Source organism: Papio anubis, chromosome 15, assembly GCF_008728515.1.
Source record: "Papio anubis isolate 15944 chromosome 15, Panubis1.0, whole genome shotgun sequence".
In the NCBI taxonomy this organism is placed as follows: Eukaryota; Metazoa; Chordata; class Mammalia; order Primates; family Cercopithecidae; genus Papio; species Papio anubis.
Genome location: NC_044990.1, coordinates 86,457,126 through 86,475,072, shown reverse-complemented (window position 1 = coordinate 86,475,072; position 17,947 = coordinate 86,457,126). Strand labels below are relative to the sequence as shown.

The 17,947-nt window shown below is 36.0% G+C and overlaps 1 protein-coding gene across 2 annotated transcripts in view; it reads right to left on the bottom strand.

The window, feature by feature from the left end:
• TNFSF13B (TNF superfamily member 13b) overlaps window positions 1–10,045 on the bottom strand; it is a 39,226-nt gene extending 29,181 nt beyond the window's left edge. The window contains exons 1-2 of one of the 2 annotated variants that reach the window (XM_003914066.5): window positions 8,087–10,045; window positions 7,897–7,981 (exon numbers count right to left, since the gene is read on the bottom strand). In XM_003914066.5, the coding sequence (XP_003914115.1) occupies window positions 7,897–7,981; window positions 8,087–8,425 (424 nt within the window). In that variant the 5' untranslated portion in view covers window positions 8,426–10,045. The remainder of the gene's footprint in view (window positions 1–7,896; window positions 7,982–8,086) is intronic. The other variant, XM_003914065.5, reaches the window with a different exon arrangement.
• Window positions 10,046–17,947: the final 7,902 nt, after the last annotated feature.

Here is a 17,947-nt window from a genome sequence, read left to right as displayed (position 1 = left end):
TCTCAAATCTGGTGTCACATTTGAAAATTAAGCATGTACAGCTATTATCATTGAAAAAAATCAGAATTTACAGTCAATAGATAATGAATTCAAATCTTACCTCTCCAATCAATTAGTTGTCAAACCATGAGTTTGACACTTAATTTTGAAGCATTTTAAATCTGTATAATGATGTCAGAGACATGTGAACCAGAGCAACTCCATCTTGAATAGGAGCTGGGTAAAATAACTGAGACCTAGTGGGCTGCATTCCCAGATGGTGAAGGCATTCTAAGTCACAGAATGAGATAGGAGGTCAGCACAAAATACAGGTCATAAAGACGTTGCTGACAAAACAGATTGCAGTAAAGAAGCCAGTCAAAACCCACCAAAACCAAGATGGTGAGGAGTGACCTCTGGTGGTTCTCATTGCCATACTCCCACCAGCGTCATGATCGTTTACAGATGCCATGGCAACGTCAGGAAGTTACCCTATATGGTCTAAAAAGGGGAGGCATGAATAATCCACCCCTTGTTTAGCATATCATCAAGAAATAGCCATAAAAATGGGCAACTAGCAGCCCTCGGGGCTGCTCTGTCTATGGAGTAGGCATTCTTTTAGTCCTTTACTTTCCTAATAAACTTGCTTTCACTCTGTGGATTTGCCCTGAATTCTTTCTTGCATGAGATCCAAGAACCCTCTCTGAGGGTCCGGATCGGGACTCCTTTCCTGTAACATTTCTCTGGTAACCACAGAAGGGACCATCGTACAGAAACCCTCGACCCAAAGATTAACTTTGGGTAAGTTTTGGGTCCTGTAACAATGGGAGTAGCAATATCCATTTCATACTGTTGCGAAAATAGACTGAAGTCATAATTTAGATGTGTTTTATGAATTGTAAGTAACATCTATTTTATGGTTCTTTTAAATTTTGCATCAGTTTGGCTTAACTTCTCCAACTATTAATTAGCTTGCTGAGAGAGGCAATTTATTTTCTGGGTTGCAGTTTTCTCATCTAAAACGAAAACAATAATGCCCAGCTAACAGAGTTGTTCAGAAGTTAAATGATATACATTCCCAGAGCCCAACACAGTGTTTGCACCTGAAACATGCTTAATAATTGTTGCATTGCTCTCCTCTTCTCTGTATATTATGGAGTGCCTACCTCAGATATTTGCAGAAACAGTGGGTGACAAATCTATTCGAAGAGAAACCTTCTCTGTCTCTAACTCTTCAGAAACGTTAGTGTCTTTTAAAAAAATATATCGCCACGACAAAAATGCAGCTGCTTAATGCAGTTCTTTTAAGTAGGAGTTGATCTATAAAAAGAATAAGCATTAAAACTAACATTTTCCATTCACATGGAAGTATTGATAAAAACAACACAGGCATAAACATTTTGAATTTATTTAAAAAATCACCTACCCATGTCTGCAATGTTAAAAAAAAAATAAGTCAAAAGTATAAAGAATTATTGAGCTTTCAAGAAGAGACAGAAGGGCTTAATTAACCTGGCCTCTCCATTCAAAATGGAGCCACACTTCTTTCCCTTCCTCACCCTTCACATTCCTGATACCCATTACCTGGCCCTAACCATTTAACGTTCTCAACATATTTACCATTTTTTGGTATTTTAATTTGCTAATTAACTATATGTACTATCATTTTTCTGTTTCTCTTCAACTCACGATAATGTAAGATTGTGTAAAAGAGACATTATATCACATTTGACTGTGTGGAATGATTTGTTTCCTAGCTCTTCCGTTTCCCAAAATCTCAAGCTTAACAAGAACAGGTCAAAGATTTGGTTGGAAGGTCAGTGTTTTCAATTTTAAATACTTTTCCAGAAATTGAGCAGAAGACAGTTCTTGCAACATTGAAAAAAAGTCTCAGTATTGAAGCAGGGGAAAAGAAAAAAGAACTCTCAGGGAAAGCTCTGGTCAAAGATCGCCTAAGCAGCAGCCAGCTGGTTCTGTTCCACGAAGGAACACACCCTTGCTGGGTAAGAGGCTCAAGTTAGACTAATTTTGATAAGGGCTGGATGGTCAAGTTCTACACTGCATGCTTCCAACACTCATGTTACAGCCTGGAACTCACAGCTAAGCCAGAAATGCCAACCGGGCAAAGACTGGACATTACAGACTGGTCAGACATCTCATCTTTCCTTGCAAAGGAGTTGGACTTTGGATTTCAAAAAAGAAGACTCAAAAATAGTATTGATATCTTTACTTTTAGCAACTAGAAAGGTTTATCCTATAGAAAACTTAAGTTATAATATTAGGTGTTTGTTTATATATGCTACATTCAAAATTTTAATTTAAAAAATGGTAAATACAGTGTGATATCCTGATGGATCCTAAAACATAAAATCATTAGTGGAAAAACTCGTGAAATTCAAATTAAGTGTAGAATTTAGCTAATAGTTAAGTCTCAATGGTGGTTTCCTTTTTGTAATGAAATACCACAGTCATATAAGATGTTAGGATTAGGGAAGCTGGATGGGGTACATGCCAACACTCTGTACTCTTCGCAAGCTGTGTGTAATTCTTACACAATCCCAAGCTCACTTAAAAATGAAGAAAAATATAACTTAAAGTAGATTGACCAAAATCTCACAATAATTATTTGGAAGGTAAACTACGGACAATTTTTTCTATTCTTGCTTTACATTACTTTGAATTGTTCATATTTTTACCATTATTTTATTATTATAATTGAGACAATTATAATAAACATTATCAATAAAAATAATTTTGTCTTTCTGTAACCTAAAACACATAAATTTCCAATAGTTATTAATTAACAGGAAAGAAAATACAAAGGTTACCTAATTTTAACAATGAACCTTTTTAGGTCAGTGATAACCCATTCGAAACAATTCACTTTCTTGACAGACTCTAAAGACGTTTATCTTTAGGTTCTTAAAATTAATAAAATTATAGTTAAGTGATGTTCAAAATGTGGATCTTCATGATTCCATTTGTAAATAAATTTTATTATGTAATATTTTCAAAGCCATATTGTTTTAGTTATTTTTTAAATTGGGAATATCTCCAAACAGAGTTATGGGCTTAAAAGTGAATTTTTGGCTAATATGAGCTATTTGGCAATTTTTTAATCCTGGATTTCCCCACATTTCTGTTTATTATACTACAATCAAAAATGGTATTATGAAATGCATTAAGCTTAATGAGATTTTGGTTTGAAACACAAAGTAATTAAGAAAAACAAAACTAAAGCCAAAGTACTAAATTCTAAAATTAAGAAATTAAGTAAAATCACTGTTTACCCATGGGATGCCTGGAAGAGAGTATCACTGGGACATGTTGGCTGATGGTAATTCCCCTCCCTTCATCTACAGTTTGTGTGAAGTTCCAATAAAAATACTTGGTTCTAAAACATGTAGACAATTAATAAACATGAACATAAATAAACACTTTAAAAGTAAAAAGGACAACTTACGGTTTTGAGTCCTATTGAAAATAAATCAGAACTTGAATGAAAACAAAAATCAAAGAAAGCTGCATAGAATTTTCTCAATGCCAAAAAATTTCTACTAAAAAAAGTCCTTGTGTTACAACTTTTTTGGGAATATAAACATTAATTTTGGAGTATGCTAAACAAAATAAATTTTCCCTCCACCAAAGAATAGTATCTAGAGCAACATTCAAATGAATTTCATAATTTTATTAACAAGGAATAGTAGACATCACCTGTCATTAAGATTCTTATCTTCAAACCTTCCACCTTGGATTTATGAATGTTATGAGTGTCCATACTATGTCCTATTTGAGTATATACACGTAACACACACACTATATATATACACACACACGTATATATATTTGTGTATATATGTATGAATATATATTTATGTATATATATTTGTGTGAATATATATTTATGTATATATATTTGTGTGAATATATATTTATGTATATATATTTGTATAAATATATATATATTTGTTCATATACATATATGAACAAATACAGTTGATCCTTGAACAACACAGGAGTTAGGGTCACTGATCCCATGCAGTCAAAAATTTGTGCTTAACTTTTGACTCCCAAAATCTTAACTACGAACAGCCCACTGTTGACCAGAAGCCTTTCTGATAACAAAAACTCAATCAATACGTATTTCATAAATTGTATGTATTATGTAGTGTATTCTTACAATAAAGTAAGCTAGAGAAAAGAAAATGTTACTTAAAAAATCATAAGGAAGAGAAAAGGCATTTACCATTCATTAAGTGGAAGTGGATCATTAGAGAGTTCTTCATTCTTCACATTGAGTGAGCTAAGGGGGAGGAGGGAAAGGAGGGGGTAGTCTTGTTGTCTCCAGGGTGAAAAGTGGAAGAATATCCACATATAAGTGAACCCTCGCAGTTCAAACCTGTGTTGTTCAAGGGTCAGCTATAATGTCATGACCCTTCTTTGCTTCTTGGGAGCATTTCCAGCATCATTAGTCGCACTTTCCATAGGTCTCATGGTGTTATTCAAGGTTTATGATATTGCATTAAGCAAGATGAAAAATACACACAAATAATGAGAAATCATTCTTACTGCAATTCCCAATTTATTGGAGATACAACTGGCTCATGCAGAGATGATGAGCATCACATGGTGTTTTAAGCAGATACACCACTTGAGCTCACTGCAGTAGCAACAGGAGGTGGCTATGAAATTATTACAGTAGTACAATATGTACCACAGTTAATTTTATGCAGTTATGACTTAATACTGCATGTTTATGTTTGTTTCCATTTCTCTAGACTACAAATGGCGCCATGTACAGTCTGTTTGTATGCATATGTTTTGAGAATTTTTAACTGTTGTGTATATTTTATGATAGTAATAAGAAAATACACTAGTATCTACATATATTTTATCCATTCATGACACGGCTAATTAATCTTAATATTTTCAACATTTCAAGGATACACAGTTCTTCCATGAGTTTTTTCAAGTTATTGCAAATCTGCAAACAATTTTCCAATAGGTTTATTGAAAAAAAAATCCACCTGTAAGTGTACCCATGCTGTTAAAACTTGTGTTGTTCAAGTCTCAACTGTGTGCAATATATACCTATCTGCACACTGTATCAAGGTTTACTAAAAAGTCTAGGACAAACCATGAAATAATTATAGTAACTACTTCTGGGCTGTGGAAAACTGGGTACATGTTTTTTCACTTCGTTTGAATCTACAAATTGCAAATCATTTGGTGAGAGATTCTCATCAGTATACTATTCCTGGATACCATTAAAACACAAATACATGAAAGTATTAATAGGAGAATTTTGGGACAATGTGACCCAAGAAGATATTTCTTTCCTACTCTATTATTTTTTTCCTTCTTCAATCTGCTGAAATGAGTCTACGCCTTTTTTTAAATTGTAAAGTTAAAGTTTATTTTTAAAACTAGTACTTAGAAACAGGAGGATACTAGCAGTGAAGGTTAAGGAGATTGAAGAATCCTGACCCTACTAGTTATTGAAGCCTCTTATAATACAAATGACCTTAAAAAGATTATTTAAAGCATATAAATAGAATAATTAATCAATGAAAAAAAAAGAGTCTCACATAGATTCAACTCTTATGAGGAACTGAATGAAACACAGTAAGCTTTTCAACACCAAGGAGTTACAAAGAACTATTTAATACATTTGGTTGCGATAGCAGTTTGGAAGGAAGAAAGACAGAGGGGGAAGTTAAAGCCAATGCGAGATGATTCATCAAAATAAACAACAGAAGGACTAATGAGTTAAAACAAAACACTCAACTATCAAAAAGTCAAAGTGGCGGGGAGTCAACTACTTAACAAATCATGAACAAATGTATTTTTAGCTTTAATACTAGGGAAAATTTTTTAAAGATTATCGCTTTACTATAAAGAAATGCAAAATGTTCAAGTAAAAAAAGCAGCAAAACCGTTAAAATATTTACATCAAAATTTTGATCAATAATCAATATATCTAATTAGGAAGAGCTTATCCAAAATTATAAAAACATGGGACAGACAACTGGAGACAGTTATAAATAAAAATTTGCAAAAGATAAAACTATAAATAATCAAAATATGCAGAAAGTTTATTCATATTAGTAAACAAGCAAAAGATAAAACTATAAATAATCAAAATATGCAGAAAGTTTATTCATATTAGTAAACAAACAGAAAGTTTATTCATATTAGTAAATGTGAGATACTGTTTTACAACTACTAAACTAGTCAAAATACATTTTAAAAATAACATGCTAGCAAGAATGTGGAGAACTGGTACACCACATTTTTGATTGCATGTGTAACTCATTTGGAAAACAATATGGCAGTTGGAAACAAGGATGATGAAGATGTTTCTTCTCCCTAGCTCAGCTATTTCACTATACGGATTTTATATGGAATATATAATTTCACAGAAATAAAAGAATTCTGTACAAAACTTTTGCACGTTTTATTATAACAAAGAGAATAGAAATAACTAAAACAATTGTTAGATAAATTTATACAGATATATGAAAAATACTTAGAAATAGGAAAAATCCTTATTGTATAAGTCAAAACAAAAAATGCCATAGTATATATTTCATATTATTTTCAATTATGTCAGAAATATAGATTATAAAGTGCAAACAATAAAAATAATTCATGTGTTAAAATAATAAAAATGTGCATGTTTCCTAGTTTACGCCCAGTTATTCCTGATCACTGGTACAAAGATATAATAATCAGATACCAAAAATTACGGTTTTATAAAATAAAAAATAATTTTTTAATGAATAAAGCATATAGTCAAAAAATAAATTTATAGTCAGGGTACCTCACACGTGTGTGTGTGTGTGTGTGTGTGTGTGTGTGTGTGTGTGAGAGAGAGAGAGAGAGAGAGAGAGAGAGAGAGAGACAGAGATAGAAGGGTCCCTGGTCTATCTCTCACTACGTTTCTTATGTAATTCTCTCCAGAAGTGAAAATACACATAAATTATTGCAAGTATTCTGTGGACTTCATAGAGCCACTGTGAAGGTTAAACAAAATAGTATGTTTGAAAATGCCTATTCTGGTCTATAGCTGTACGATACGTTCCAGGTGTTCAAAAATATTCTTTCAATATATTTAATAGAAGGACAATAATATCAAGAAGTTGTTACGTTATAATTTAATAAATGTAATACAAAGACTCTTTTCTTCACCTTCAAATGAAAGAACTAGAGCTGATCATTTTGGTAGGCCCCACCAACTCTGTAGAGTTCTGGGGAATGAGCAGAACATGAAGAAAGTCAGAAATCACTAAAGGATGATGATAAGAAGATGATAAATGCATGGATCTCCTGGAAAAGCATACCTTAAAGAAAAGCTTTAAAATCTGTGTGTGTGTGTGTGCGCGTATGTGTGTGTAAAATAACCTTTTTAACAAATAAAATTAAAGCACAACATACAGGGCCTTTCATTACAACCTTTACCTGGTTTCACAACATGTAATGCACATTCAGAAAATAGATGTCTATCACTTTCTATGACCGAGATAAGCAAAGTCTAAATCTAACACGTAGGGCTTTTTTTGATTTTTCTGGAATGATGAATAATGCTTCTCACATGGGAGGGCATTATCTACTTGAGGAAACACATATGGCCCTTTTACCTCCTCTGTGCTTAATGCACAGATAAATACTTACACATGCACAGAGAAATGCTTCCACTCACACCATCTGCTCATTGGAGGAAAAAGCACACCCATGTAGCCTATTACATTTGCCAGTGCTGGGGCTTTGCTCTAAAGCAATGTCTGCTTTGGATGGCAAATTTTATAGTCTCTATTTAATAGGTTCATAGAGGGGATACTCACCTCTAGCTCCCCCACACTAGATGTTTTTCTCTAATCCCTGACTCCTAAGGGAGTGTCTGCGCCCAAAACATACCTGTTTCTTCTGCACCCTGAATAGCACGCTTATTTCTGCTGCTCTGACTGGAGTTGCCTTCTCCTGGAGCTGGTGGTTCAAAGATCTATGAACAGAAAAATTCCACATTATTGGAAAGACAGCTGAGGCGAGGGAGAGGCAGCAGTGTAGGCAGGATCTTGCCTGAGGCTTGCAGCTGCTGCAAACTCACTTTCAGTCCTGCGGTGACAGCTGGAGCTTCCCCCAGACCGGCCTTGGGGGCTCTTGCTCTTGCTGGCAGCTTCTCCGCGTGGTGGCCCTGCAGCTCTGCCCGGAGGCTGGCCAGGTCCCCTTGCAGGGCGGCCACCTGGTAGAAAGACACCACTGTGAGGCAGCAAGACAGCAGTGCCAGCAGCAAGGCTGCAGCCAGCAGCTTTCCGTCTCTGGAGGATCGAACAGAGGGGCTTTCCTTCTGTGGGAGGATGGAAACACACTCCTTCAGTTTCATTTCTTCTCTTTTCTTAAGGCAAGAAGTAAGGCGTGACTGCTCCCTTTCTGTGGAGTCATCCATATCACTACTTGAACTTTGAAGGTTGGGGCCTTTAGAATAAGTGACCACAGGGAATGGATCATTTCCTGTTATCTGTGTTTGTTGATGTCCTGTGTGCACTACATGGCAGGGCTTGGCTCACCCCTCAGGAGAGTTCTCCTGAATTTTCTTCTTTCTGCCTTTCTGCATCTCTACCCCTACTGTACAGTAGGTTTGCTGGCATTTACCCTCCAATTGGATTGCTCAATCTGTCTTCCTCATTTCACTTTCAGTTTTTGTAAGAATTTCAAAGTCATCTCACAACACTCACGCTCAAGTAGATGTAAAGCCCCTTAAATCTGCTGGGGAAACTTGGAGTTTGGATTGGCACCTTCAAGGGAGAGCTTTTAAGATATGCACAGGTCTAAGAAGCCCACCGTTAAGCATAGTAAGGGAACTGTGTCTGCTTGGGGCCACGTGGCTTCATAAGGAAGGGGGAAAAGCAGCTGAAAGTTCCTGCTGCTGTCATAAAAATAATTAATGTGAAGGTCACATAAGCTAAGTGCTTTAGCATTGACTTGTTCTTAGCTAGAGAGTTATTTATTAACAGTCTTCAAGTATGAAATAAAATGGAGACTCCTTGAAGGAAGTGTGGAAGTAAGTCCACTGGGAAATATTCATATTATTATACTAATAATGTCATAAAAAGAATGAGACTACATTTTACAGACATATTTAGATTAGCTATCTGAAGGATTCCCTAAATATAAGTGAACATATTTTTAAGGAAAACATGCATAAACTTTTTTCTTCTGAGACTCATCACTGAAACTCTATCATGCATATGAATGGCCTGTCCCGAGGAGCCTGGTCTCAGGTTTGCTGCTCAGACTTCTGAAGCTTTAAGTCCTTACTCAGTCTGATACTAGTTGAGGAGAATCAGCCTTCTCTCCAGCTCCAAATGCCTCACTGCTACCATCAACCACTCTCAAGTAGCTTTTCTACAACTCCCATGTTGACTGTGCGGCAGCCTAACAGGTCGGTATACAAGAGGTCCTTGATCAAACAAGAGCCACCTTAGCTTTTGATTTTTCTGTTGTTGACTTGGGGACCTGTGAGGACTATTGCATTAATTCTAGTCCTGCCTTATCCTGATAGCTGGTTCCTGGACATTCCCCAGTTTCTCACTCTTTGCCCCAGCATTGAAATATTGATTGATCTTTCAATTAACATTACTGAGCACTTAGCAAGCCCTGGGTAGTCACTACTCCCCTATGGACTAAGACTGGTGAGCTTTAGTTCTGTCTCACTCTACATTTCCATACAGTCTTCAGTAAGAAATTTACAGAAATAACATAGTGCAGAGTGGAGAACTCTAGACCCAGGCTTCTAGACTGCAAATCCTGCCTCACCCCTCACTCTCCTTAGGTAAAGTACTTAAACTCTCTGTGATTCCATTTCCTCACCTCTGAATTCGTATGACGGTATTAACTGTCCCTGAGATACGTAATGAGGCTTACAAGAATGTGGAAACAAATTACACTTTGGATGCTTCCATTTAAAAAAAAAAATTATTTCCACAGGTTTTGGGGGAATAGGTGGTATTTGATTACATGATTAAGTTATTTAGTGGTGATTTGTGAAATTTTGGTGCACCCATCACCCGAGCAGTATAGACTTTGAGCCCAATTTTTAGTCTTTTATTCCTCACACCCCTCCCACCCTTTCCCCTGAGTCCCTAAAGTCCATTATATCATTCTTATGCCTTTGCGTCCTTGCAATTGAGCTCCCACTATGAGTTAGAACATGCAATGTTTGGTTTTCCATTCCTGAGTTACTTCACTTAGAATAATAGTCTCCAATCCCATCCAGGCTGATGTGAACGCCATTAATTCATTCCTTTTTATGGGTGAGTAGTATTCCATTATATATATGTACCACAGTTTCTTTATCCACTCATTGATTGACGGGCTCTTGGGCTGGTTCTACATTTTTGCAATTGTGAATTGTGCTACCATATATATGTGTGTGCAAGTATGTTTTTCATATAACGACTTATTTTCTTCTGGGTAGATACCCAGTAGTGGGACTGCTGGATCAAATGGTAGTTCTACTTTTAGTTATTTAAGGAATCTCCACACTGTTTTTCACGGTGGTTGTACTAAATGATTGGGGAAATGCAAATCAAAAGCACAGTGTGATGCTTCCAGTTTTTCATTCACTTTTATTCTTTACATTCAAAGTATGAATGAAACATTTTTCAGTTACAAACAGTGCTCTAATAGACATTTTCTACAACTGTGCTTGTAACATCTGCAAGGGTTTCCCAGCAAATGTCTGCTGAGGGATAAGCACATCTTCACTTTTACAGGCGCCACCCAGTTACCCTCTGATGAGTTCTCATTTCCTCATTGTCTCACTACAAAATGACGCAGTCAGACTTACTTGTTTTTACCATTAGGACTGTTCTTTTTTTTCCTTTGCATCTGCAAGTTTCCAAGATCTTTTTAAAATAACTCGTTATGATCATTATCCTGGCCTCAAAAATAGGCTGCTCTCTAATTTCTCTTACCTATAACTCCCACAATAAGGTGACTGTGCCCCAGTCTAACAGGTACATAGATAAGAGGTCCTTCCATCTTCCAGGTGGAAGTCTTCTTTTATAAGGATGTTTGTAAACCCTTTTGCATCAGGCATGACACAGTACAATTCTTTTCTGTCAGTTCTTGTTCCAGATCAATTAGGGTGAGTCATACGGAGCAACCTTGCCATAAAAAATGGAATTCGTATGAAGATTGTATGAAGGCCTTCTTACTGAAAGTAATTGAGATCCTTCAGATTATGTGTTTGTGTATTCTTATGACCTAAATACATGCAGAAATGAAAGGATGCAAGGCAGTGCTAGAAAGCAACTTCTCTCTGCGTTTCGCTCAGGGTTTCCCGTAGCCACTGCTTCTCTCCGTCCGTTGACATTCTCCCACTTCTGGTGAGTCATTCCCCTCCATATCCCTCAGAGAAAATTTTGAAGATAGGGAATAATTTGACTGCTTTAGGGAATTCTCTCTGCCTTCGTCACTCTGTTGGGCAGAGACTTTCATGCCTGACCATCTCAAAAGAAAGTCACTGGACAGCCTACACTCAGCCATTTTTAAACCAGTGGCCGATGTTTGTTGCGGCAACGAGCAGTACCATGCATAAAATGGGCAAGTGCTTCTTCCACGAAGGGCAGCCGTGGTGTCCCTCTGGCCAGAGGGACAGCAAGCAGGGATGGCAATGTGCACGTCCTCCACAGGGATCTGACAGTTGCATTTTCTCTAAAGACAGGTAGAAAACAAAGTGACATTCATGACTCTTCAATCTCTTATTCGATGAACAAAAGGAAGTTATTACTCCATAAATCGAGAATCTGTTTCCTGAAGAGGAAATGGTTTGGCAATAATTTAACAGAAATTCTGTTAAACAAGAAGTATATTCACGTTCATTGAATAATACACCACATCACAAGTTTATTCAGGGACAAAAGACCACGGTATCTGAGCCAGATTGTGCAGCGATCTTCTTATACTATATTCAGTGTTTACTGACAGTGTTTAGCTGCTTTTTACACACATCTTTTTCTCAATGTAAGTGTAAAGCATTCTTCTGTCATTCAATCAACAAACTGAGATACTAGTGCTTTGTGATTGACGAAACTGTTCTATCCACTCAGAAATAGGCAGATGGGGTTGAAAAGAATATAACTTGTGAGTTTGTCCGGGAGTCAGAAACAGCAGAAAATAAACATTCACTCTCTACGTTCTTACACTGACAACCTCAAAAATATTTTTAAAAATGAATTATAAATTTCTGGCTAAATAGTGCTATAAAGAATTACAGGTTTGAGGAATCTCTCCTATGCCCCTTTTCTTTGAGGAAAAGGGTGTTTTTAACAAGGATTTAGACCAGTCAAGCATGGCGACAACAGCTCTTTTAGATCTGTAAATGTACCTAAAAGTATATCTAGATAAAATTGGCATCCTAAAGCACTCAGAATATGGAAAATAGCATGATATAGGTTAAGTATTGCATTTCAGGAAAATATGCTGTTTTCCAGTAGAAATATTATACATATATACATAAAATAATATATATAAAAATGTACAGATATACACACTATATATAATGGAGAGAGAGTATGTGCAGTAAGTTATTATATAGTTAAACTTGATTTGAAAGGTGAAATGTTAATCACTGTATACAATTTTTAATTTAAAAAAATTTAATTCACATATTACATATGAGATAGTGTTATGTTTTGATATATGTATACAATGTGTAACGATCAAATTAGGAAAATTAACATATCTATCACCTTAGACATTTATCATTTCTATCTGGTGAGAACATTGAAAATCCTGTCTTCTAGCTCTATTGAAATATGTAATATATTATTGTTAACAATAGCTGCCCTACTGTACAACGGAACACTGAAAATCGTTCTTCCTATCTAACCCTGACTTTGTACCAGGTGAGAAACCTCCACCCCAATACCTCTGGTAACCACTCTCCTACTCTCTACTTCTATAAAATCAACTTTTTAAGATTGTACATGTAAGTCAGATTACACAGTATTTGTCTCTCTGTGCCTAGCTTATTTCACTTAATATAATGCCCTCCAGGTTCATCCGGGTGGCTACAAATGACAGGATTTTATTTTTTATGGCTGAATAGTAGTCCACTGTGTTATACCACATTTTAAAAATTCATTCATCTACTGATGGGCACTTAGGTTGATTCCATATTTTGGCTATTGTGAATAGTGCTGAATCAACATGGGGATATTTCTTTGATACACTGATTGCTTTCTTTATAGATCTAGTGATGGAATTGCTTAAGTATGGTAGTTCTATTTTTAGTTTTTTGAGGAACCTCCATACTGTTTTCCATAGTGGCTGTACTAAATTTACATTCTCATTAACAGTGCACCAGCGTTCCCTTTCTCCACATTCTCACCAGCTAGAGGTCATTATGCTAAGTGAAATAAGCCAAGCATAAAAAGACAAATATCACATGTTCTCATTTATATGTGGGAGCTAAAAAGGTAGTTCTTATGAATATAGAGAGTTGATAGGTGCTTACCAGTGGCCAGGAAGAGTAGGGAGAAGGGTGGAGGGATGAAGAGAGGTTGATTAACGTTAGAAAAAATAAAACCTAATGCTTGATAGATTAGTAGGGCAACTATAGTTAGCATTAACCTGTTGTACATTTCAAAATAGCTAGAAGAGAATCATTTTAATGTTCCCACAAAACAAAAAGATAAATATTCAAGGTGATTAATATCCCAGTTACCCTGAATTGTTCTTTACGTATTATATGATGTATCAAATTTTCACATATATCCTGAAAATATGTGCATCTGTTTTGTATCAATAAAACAAATAAATTTAAATTTAAATTTAATAAATGGACTGCAAATATTTTAATGGTTTATTTTAAATTTTGCTTATTAACTTTTGAGAAGAGGATGGGGTTAAGAGTGTAGACTCTGAAGCCAGAAGAAGCGTCTGTATGCCCAATTTTGCTTCACCATCTTAACAGAATCTTTCTTGCCCCAAATCTAGAAGCCGACTTTGTTTAGATCTCTATCTCTGTGGGATGCTGACATAATCTCACACTTTAGGGAAGTCCTAATCATGAAATCTACTCACGATGACTCCATCCACATCACCACTGATTGCTAAGGGTGGACAAATGAGACAGGCTTTTTACAGTTGGTTGTGAGGTGGTCTCCTGGGGGGAACTGCTAAGAGACAGTTCCTCATTCTTAAAGAGATTGACAAGAAAGAGATGCTGTTCTCCCAGTAGACATTACAAGCCTGCCCGTGATCACCGAGAACTGCCATCTTGCAACTGCCGTCAGGCCCAGACTGAAACCCTGTTGACGAGAACATGATTCTGGAGGGAAGCTGGCTCTGTTAGGACATAATTGTCCTGCTGGATTACTCAACTCTTCACATTTGTTATTTGATCATACTATTTCCTAACTGTTTATGCCAATGTGAGACAAGATTAGGTGTTAATTCATCCAAAGACATCATCTGCTAGTTAGATTATCAGTTTGATTAGGATCCAAAGACATCCTAATTCTGCTAGTTTTAAGAATTGTAATCTTATACAACCAAAGAACTTTGTATAAGAGAGTTTTAAATGTTCTTTCAGAATTTTTCCAAATGTCCACTTTTTGAAACTGTGGTGTAAAGAGAAAAGGTCAACACCCACAAGCTAGAAAAACTAATTCATTTATTAAGAAGAGTCTTATATCCAGTTTTAATATAAAGTTATTTTTTTTTAAATTTATTTATTATTATTATACTTTAAGTTGTAGGGTACATGTGCATAACGTGCAGGTTTGTTACATATGTATACTTGTGCCATGTTGGTCTGCTGCACCCATCAACTCGTCATTTACATCAGGTATAACTCCCAATGCAATCCCTCCCCCCTCCCCCCTCCCCATGATAGGCCCCGGTGTGTGATGTTCCCCTTCCTGAGTCCAAGTGATCTCATTGTTCAGTTCCCACCTATGAGTGAGAACATGCGGTGTTTGGTTTTCTGTTCTTGTGATAGTTTGCTAAGAATGATGGTTTCCAGCTGCATCCATGTCCCTACAAAGGACGCAAACTCATCCTTTTTTATGGCTGCATAGTATTCCATGGTGTATATGTGCCACATTTTCTTAATCCAATCTGTCACTGATGGACATTTGGGTTGATTCCAAGTCTTTGCTATTGTGAATAGTGCTGCAATAAACATACGTGTGCATGTGTCTTTATAGCAGCATAATTTATAATCCTTTGGGTATATCCCCAGTAATGGGATGGCTGGGTCATATGGTACATCTAGTTCTAGATCCTTGAGGAATCGCCATACTGTTTTCCATAATGGTTGAACTAGTTTACAATCCCACCAACAGTGTAAAAGTGTTCCTATTTCTCCACATCCTCTCCAGCACCTGTTGTTTCCTGACTTTTTAATGATCGCCATTCTAACTGGTGTGAGATGGTATCTCATTGTGGTTTTGATTTGCATTTCTCTGATGGCCAGTGATGATGAACATTTTTTCATATGTCTGTTGGCTGTATGAATGTCTTCTTTTGAGAAATGTCTGTTCATATCCTTTGCCCACTTTTTGATGGGGTTGTTTGTTTTTTTCTTGTAAATTTGTTTGAGTTCTTTGTAGGTTCTGGATATTAGCCCTTTGTCAGATGAGTAGATTGCAAAAATTTTCTCCCATTCTGTAGGTTGCCTGTTCACTCTGATGGTAGTTTCTTTTGCTGTGCAGAAGCTCTTTAGTTTAATTAGATCCCATTTGTCAATTTTAGCTTTTGCTGCCGTTGCTTTTGGTGTTTTAGACATGAAGTCTTTGCCCATGCCTATGTCCTGAATGGTACTACCTAGGTTTTCCTCTAGGATTTTTATGGTATTATGTCTAACATTTAAGTCTCTAATCCATCTTGAATTAATTTTCGTATAAGGAGTAAGGAAAGGATCCAGTTTCAGCTTTCTACTTATGGCTAGCCAATAATTTAAGCTCTTTAATATGTTAGGAATCTTAAGAAAAAGTACTATTATGTGAAGATGTATTTAATGAATCTGTCTTTTCTATGTGGAACCAAAATAAATGTAGTCACCTCTTTCAGAAAAAAAAAAACGCAAAATCAGAATTTGTGCATCTCCATGTAAGAAGGGAATAATTTCAAACTAAGAAAAAAACAAGAGAGATATAGTGTATTCTGAGAAAACTGCAACATGAATGCATCTTTCTTCTCCTTTACTGACAGTTGTAAATTATCTTTCTTCTCTGAGCCATATTGCAGTAGAACTTAGAGGTAATTGGGTGTTAGTGAGGGACTTTTTGCTCTAATTGGCCCTAGATAGAGAAAAATAATGTTTTGAGGTTTATTTCTCAAGAGTATTTGTAGTACTATATCTGAGACCCAAGTCTCAATGGGTCTTAGATAGAATGATTGAGCAGAAATCTGTGGGCCCCAGGCAGTGACTACATCAGCCTCACAGGAATATGCCAAGTTTCCTAGGCCTCTGAGCACCCACAAAGGAAGTAAGTGTTTAGGGTTAGTCCTCCACGTCCCTAAAGCTGAGAGACTATCAGAGGATCACAAGAAACGAAAGTCTCCCCCAAATGCCTCAGAGTAGACTAGAAAGTTCCCTGCTAGTCCAGTCCTGACTCATGGGTTAGACAGGACTTGATTTCTCACCTCCTGAGGCTAGACTGCCCCAGCTGAGCCATCAAATCAAACACAGGAGGTGTTTAAGAGAGAGAAGCCATCAAAGAAGGTGAGCACAGAACATCCCAGCCTGCACACAACACAAAGGGATGGAGACAACTTGAATTTTAAAAACTAATAGAGGATTTAAGATTAAACTGAAGAAATTTTTTAGGAACTAAAAAATATCTCTATAGTTTTCAATTAAACAATTTAATATATGCATTGAAGAAAAGGATGGTCACTTTTGAGCACTGAGTTACTGGCCTGTAGGCTCAAACAGAATTAAAATCTCAAAACTCAGAGTGTTTTGCAACTCACATGCAAGAAAAATGGGAACATAAAAGGAGGGAGAGGATATAGATTAAACAGAGGCAATGACATAAAAACTTACAGGAGAAAATAATAATGCTTCTTAATCTATGAAAGACCTGAAACTACAGTTTGAAAGTGCTTATCAAGTCATAGGTTAAAATGCTGAGAAAATCTGTATAGGTAGCTTTTTGGAAAGAAAAAGGAAGGGAAGGAAGGAAGGAAGGAAGGAAGGGAGGGAGGGAGGGAGGGAGGGAAAAGTGCTGAGAAAAATCGACCCAGGTAATGTCTGATGGTATTACTGAATATAGAAAGAGTTGTTGGGATATGATGAAAATAAAGTATATAAAATCTTATAAAATGCATTTAAAGCTGTTTTTATGAGAAAAAAATGGTATCTTTGATGGCATGGTTTAAAAAGAAGAACGGAAAGAAATAATCTGAGCATACAGTTCACAAAGCCCTAACAAGTTAAAAGGTGAAAACAAATTAAGCTAAAAGATAGGAGTAAAAAATATAAAAGAGATTAGTGAAATAAATAATAACTATACAATAAAGAGAATTAAAAATTGGTTGTTTGAAACAACAAAGAAAATGAATAATTTGTAGTAAGACAAAGTAAAAAGAGAGAAAGTATGAAATTTAATAACAGAAATTTTAAAAGAGGGACATTTTAGAGCTATTACAGATCCTAAACAGGTAAGAGGATATTATGAATAAATTTGTGCAGTAAAATTAAGGGCAAACTGAAGTATACATGCATTTCTCTTGAGTACAAAAAAAAATGAAATAACAAAGTAGGTAAACCAATTGCAGAGGAAGGATATTCACCATTCACTCTCAGTATTGTTCTAGGTACTAGGCATACAAAAATTAAAACAGGGAGAAAAAAAGTCAGAAAGAAAAAAGAAAACTCCTGTGCCATGGAGTTAAATTCTATTGTATAAGATCATTTTAAACGATTTCAGTTTTTACTTGATAAATTTAT